General features: G+C 36.1%; 1 protein-coding gene across 1 annotated transcript; it reads left to right on the top strand.

Moving 5' to 3' along the window:
- Nucleotides 1–562: 562 nt before the first annotated feature.
- On the top strand, nucleotides 563–3,125 carry LOC114820999 (myb-related protein 308-like). The gene is made up of 3 exons (XM_029092541.2): nucleotides 563–878; nucleotides 983–1,112; nucleotides 2,041–3,125. The coding sequence occupies exons 1-3, from the start codon at nucleotides 746–748 to the stop codon at nucleotides 2,822–2,824; spliced, it is 1,047 nt and encodes a 348-aa protein (XP_028948374.1). The 5' UTR covers nucleotides 563–745; the 3' UTR covers nucleotides 2,825–3,125.
- The last annotated feature ends 2,583 nt before the right edge of the window (nucleotides 3,126–5,708 follow it).

The raw sequence follows: 5,708 nt of genomic DNA, 5'->3' as shown, positions 1-5,708 counted from the left end.
AGTTATGTTGATTTAGTTATGAAAAATGAAATGTAAAAAAAACTTATAATTACAGGTTACAAAAACACAGATATTTTCATGACCAACAGGTTACAAAAGCATATATATCACATATTACACCAGGATGTCGCCTAATTTATTCATAAAATTACCCTTTCTGTGAAATTTTCAACACATAAATACATTCCTTCCTGAACAAAAATTTAGACAATTACAATGACTTCATTCTCTCCCAATCATTTCCAAGCATAAAGCCTCACATATATATCTTGACGTGGTACAAAGTGATTGGTTGAAATGACCAATTGCTTCACAGTAGCAGAACAAGAAGGACCTAGGTGTGTGGAACCACCAGCATGACTTAGAGTACGTGAAGTTGGTTACGCAATACACAAATATGTACGTAGAAAATAGTAACCAACAATGGAATATGATATAATTAAGGGAGAGAAAGAGGTAGCTGATGGAATGTCATTGTAGGGTCACATGGAAATCTGCTTCCCTTATGGACCCCATCATGTCGGCTTATATCCTCATAGCCCCCTACTGTACTTGTATTACTTTTAAAGGGAGGTAGAGAGAGACCCAACTCTTACAAAACATCAATTTGGTGTTGGTGATTACCATCATCGCTATATCGAGTTTCATCAGTTCTGATATTCAAACGATATCAGAATCGATCAGAGTTCGGAGGGTTTAAGTTAATTAACAACATATTAGGAATTACAGATTAAGAAGATCAATAATGGGGCACCATTCTTGCTGCAACCAACAGAAGGTTAAGAGAGGGCTTTGGTCCCCTGAGGAAGATGAGAAACTCATCAGATACATCACTACTCATGGATATGGCTGTTGGAGTGAAGTCCCAGAAAAAGCTGGTCATGATCCTCTCTCTCTCTGTGTATTCGTTACTATTAATTATATCATAATTTAATTAATTACTGATGATAAAGGGTGCTTAATTGTTTTGTGTAATTTTCAGGGCTTCAAAGGTGTGGTAAAAGCTGCCGCTTGAGATGGATTAATTATTTGAGGCCTGATATTAGAAGAGGGAGATTTACTCCAGAAGAAGAGAAATTGATTATTAGCCTCCATGGGGTTGTAGGCAACAGGTTAATTTAACAAGCTGAATTATTAGCTAATTAATTTCATTAATCTATTTATTTCCTAATATGCAGTGACTGCATCCAATCCAAAATTTCAATTTTTTTTAGAGTGATGACGTTAGTAGACTAGACAGTTGTTTCAACCCTCCAAATTTAAAGCCATTGCCATGTTCGAAAAGCTCAATTGGGGTTTTGGGAAGCCTATACTTTTCTTATACAATGTATATAAACCTGAAGTTAATTTCTACTGTTTTTTTCTTGAAGAAGCAGCGCTTTTGAAAATTTAAATTCATTTCACCATTTTCAAATTATTTCAAGATTTTGGCGAGTCTGTTTTATCTTAGAACCTGTAAATTTGAAGCTTGTTTTGTTGTGGTTGTACGTATGTACTTGGAAGAAGTGCTTTTGAAGCTTGAGTTCATATGCTTCATTGATAAATAAAATCACATATAATGGTCACGTTTATTCTTTCCCATAATAATATAGACTAAAAAACCTTCTTTCCAATAGTAAGTTAATTGGTTCCGGGTGTCTGGAAAGAACTTGAGTGAAATGGACCTCTAACTGAATACAAACAAACTTTAAAAACAAGTTTTCGCAATCAAATATATATGTGTGTGTCAGGTTTATGTTTTAAATTTATAGCTAATCCAGAAGCTATCTTCATCACCTGTACCGTAAGAACCACATTCCACCTAATTTTTTTGCTGAAAGACGTTAAGCAGTCAAATTCGGAGGTTGGCTTTGAACATCTCAGCTCATGATGAATTTAATGCAGACACACACAATCATATTGTTAATGTAAATTACAAGTTAATTAATTAATTGCTTATGGAAGTTAAATACACGGTTAATTTAATTGCTCTATAGTTTGTTTACTAATAATATATATGCACCACTATAACTAACTATAACTATATTGTTATGTATGTAGATGGGCTCATATAGCAAGCCATCTGCCCGGAAGAACAGACAACGAGATCAAGAACTACTGGAATTCATGGATCAAAAAGAAGATTCGGAAGCCTTCCACACCTTCAAGTGCTTCCACAATAAGTCCACCACCTAGTGTTGATCATCATCAGCATATAATTCTCCAATTGGGTAATTACAATAACCAACTAGATTTTGCACACCAAGATTTGGGTACAACCCTAAAGCCTCAAGCTCAAGAAACCCTATTTTCTTCAACATGCCCTATGTTCATGTTTGATACAAGTACTACTGCCAATATTGAAGCAGCTCAAGAAAGTTACAATGCTCGCGGGGAGATTTTCCAAGACATGATTGTCGCAACGGATTTGAATTCATCTGAGCCGTGGAATTTGAATCAGCATCAAGTCCAGGCTTTCCCACCTCCGGCAACAATGTCATTTAATACTACAAATAGTAGTACTAATAATGTTACCATGGACACAAACTATTTGCCACCGTTGATCGAGAACATGGACAACATGGTACCGAACGTTGATCATCATCATCAATCTTGTAACAATATTGATGAGGAGGGAGATCATGATCAGATGGCCTTGGAGTGCTTAATGCAAAGGCATGAGTTGAATGAATGGGTTGTTTCCCAGCAACAATGTTCTAACTTTCTATTTTGGGACAATCTTGTTGATGATCAAGCGATAGTACTTGTTGGACAAGATCATGGGATTGCACATCCTGCTTCATCAAACGCAGTACAACTGTCTTCTTTTCCTCCATCTCTATGAAATATTAGTGGTGGTGTGAACAACGTACGTACAATGCTGTCCCTTCTAACTTTACCATGCACCTCTCTCTCTCTCTCTCTCTCTCTCTCTCTCTCTCTCTAGGAAGAACTTTTTCAAATTGGTCCAGGCTTTTGAGTACAGAGTTTGTTTTCTTTAATTTTCTGGTGAGAGTGATCGATTGTGAAATTAAAGTGAGCTGTAAAAAGGGAGTAACATAAGAAAATGCATGCAATGTTTATTTAATTTGGATTTGGGAACAGAAGAGGAATGAATAATACATGCAACGTGACCTTTGATCCTTTGTCTTGGTGTTGAATTACATATTCAGTACGAAATGATATTTCCTTTCCACTCATGCATGGCTTCTTAAATTCCAAGCTATGATACTCTTGAAAGATGAAGAAAATTAACCAGTTTGATTGCATGGATCCTCAAGCACATAGTTACTCCATGCTTAATCAGAAAAGGTCACGAAAAGTGAAAACTAAGAATATTATGAAAATAAAGGAAAGAGGAAAAACTAGCAATATTAGATATCTTATCTTATATATGTATATGTATGTTTTAATTAAATTAAGTACACTTGTGTGTTCATGGAAGTGTTACTGACACTGTCAAAATGTCATTTAATTTTCACTCTTTCATATTTTTTTTTCTCCTTACAGTTTTATTATTTTAAAGTGCATGACAACGTTTTTGAAGTGCCAATAACAATGCCTAAGCACATTATGTAACTAGTCTCTTTTGAAAAGTATTATATTGCAATACGAATGCCTATGGTCTGTGTGAATTTGAATGCATGCACACAAATCAAATGAAAACTTACACAAATGTACGAAATTGATAGGGAGGCCATTCCGAACAAGGCATGCTTATAATGATAACAGCTGAATTCTAGGGTTTGAGCTTGAAGAAATATGATCACAATTTAGAGAGAGAGAGAGAGAGAGAGCTCGAACAAAGGATTGCAATATTTCTGTATTTTCTCATTAACAGCCTTATTACAACTTAAACTATTTATAGTTTTGCAACCTTAGCTTATGAAATAAGCTATCACACAACCAATACTCATTTGGCAGATGGACCAATACAACAATGACACCTATACATTTATGCTATTACCCCCCCTTCAATCTTAACCAGGGACACCAAGGTTAAGATTGTACCAATGACGCATAAAAATAGGATTGTGAAGCCCTTTTGTGAAGACATCAGCCATCTAATCAGTAGTAGGAACATGCTGCACCAAGATATCGCCTTTTTGAACTTTTTCCCGCACAAAATGATAATCAGTATCAAGATGTTTAATACTGGAATGGAAGATAGGATTGGTGCTAAGAGCAAGAGCATACAAGTTATCACATTGCAGCAAAGGAAGAGAAGAAAGAAACATATGCAAATCCTTTAGAACAGATCGCAACCAACACACATCCGCAGCATAGTGAGCAAGTTCTTTATATTCAGCTTCAGTAGAGCTACGAGACACGGATGCTTACCGCCTTGACTGCCATAAGATTGGATTGGCACCCAAAAAGACAACATAACCAATGATGGAACGCCGTGTATTAATATTGGCTGTCCAATTGAAATCAGAATAAGCTGAGAGTGTAGCAGAAGAGGTAGCTTGGTAAGTAAGACCACATGTTAAGGTGCCTTTGATATATCGAAGAATGTGTTTGACCAAAAAGAAATGAGCATCAGTAGGTTGATGCATAAATTGACAAACAACACCAACTGAATGAGCAATATTGGGTCGCGTGAATGTGAGATACTGGAGAGCACCAACGAGACTATGATATAAGGTTGCATCAGGAAGTGGAGTACCTTCTATGACAAGTAATTGAGAGTGAGGCTTGGAAGGAGTGAGAGCAGGTTTACAATTCTCCATCCCTACCTTTTTCAGTAAGTCAATAGCATACTTGGTTTTATTTACAAACAGATCCCCATTATCTTTGGACGGAATGTAAAGACCAAGAAAATATGCCAGGGTGATGAAAGTCATTTATTGAGTGCAAATGCTGAAAATAAGGGATAGATAAGACTTATAAATATAAAAGAATAAGGAATATGCATTTAAGGAACGTGTTCAGAGCATACAACTAACTAGAACACTAAAAGAAATAATATAAATTTTAATGAAACAAAGGATGGATCCTACACTGAGAGGACTCGAAGATGCCGATGCGGAAGTGCCTGGACACTGGGATTGTATGCCTCAATTCTAATTCCTGAAGGGGGTGCAAAACAAACTTGAGTGGACCAAGTTGATATATATATACTAAAACAGTTATCAATATACTAACCCCCAGGTTTTATGAAAACACATATATAATGATAAACATAGGTTTTCCGAAACCTAGCATGACATGCAATGTCTCAAATCATAACTTGTATGTATAATAATCACTAGTGAATTGTTCGATAACCCCCATGCCCCATGCCGGCTCCCCATCTTTGAGCAAACAGTCAGAAGAAAATACACTTCAAGCCCCATGCCGGCTCCCTGTCCCTATGCTAAATAGCCAAAGGAAACACACTTCAGGTCTTATGCTAACACCAAACCATCACTGAGACGGACCAAAATCTACCCTTACGTCCCGTAACGGAAAGGACCACTGGGTAAGTACAAAACCATTGAACATATATATAGTCATCCATCATCTATACTATAAAGAGGTGTTCGAAACATGTTCTAAATATCATATCGTCATCCATTAGATATTCTATAAGAACACGGGTTATAGGAAAAATATTGATAATTCAAAATAGCCTAAGTAAGCATGTTATCTCACAAAACGTTTCATAAAACGTAATCATTGATATGATATTAACTAGCACTCAAATTAAACCCTCTTTTTATCAATTGTAGCAAAGTATGTAAGTA

The sequence above is a fragment of the Malus domestica genome, chromosome 14 (genome assembly GCF_042453785.1).
Source record: "Malus domestica chromosome 14, GDT2T_hap1".
NCBI lineage: Eukaryota > Viridiplantae > Streptophyta > Magnoliopsida > Rosales > Rosaceae > Malus > Malus domestica.
The sequence above is the reverse complement of the archived record's forward strand: the minus strand, read 5'-3'. Positions and strand labels throughout refer to the sequence as shown.

What these genes read in the sequence shown, in the direction of transcription:
- LOC114820999 (XM_029092541.2), top strand. Translation starts at nt 746, where the DNA reads ATGGGGCACCATTCTTGCTGCAACCAACAGAAGGTTAAGAGAGGGCTT. An exon ending in TGAAGTCCCAGAAAAAGCTG is followed by an intron (nt 879 to 982) that starts GTCATGATCCTC and finishes TGTAATTTTCAG; the next exon opens with GGCTTCAAAGGTGTGGTAAA. An exon ending in CATGGGGTTGTAGGCAACAG is followed by an intron (nt 1,113 to 2,040) that starts GTTAATTTAACA and finishes TTATGTATGTAG; the next exon opens with ATGGGCTCATATAGCAAGCC.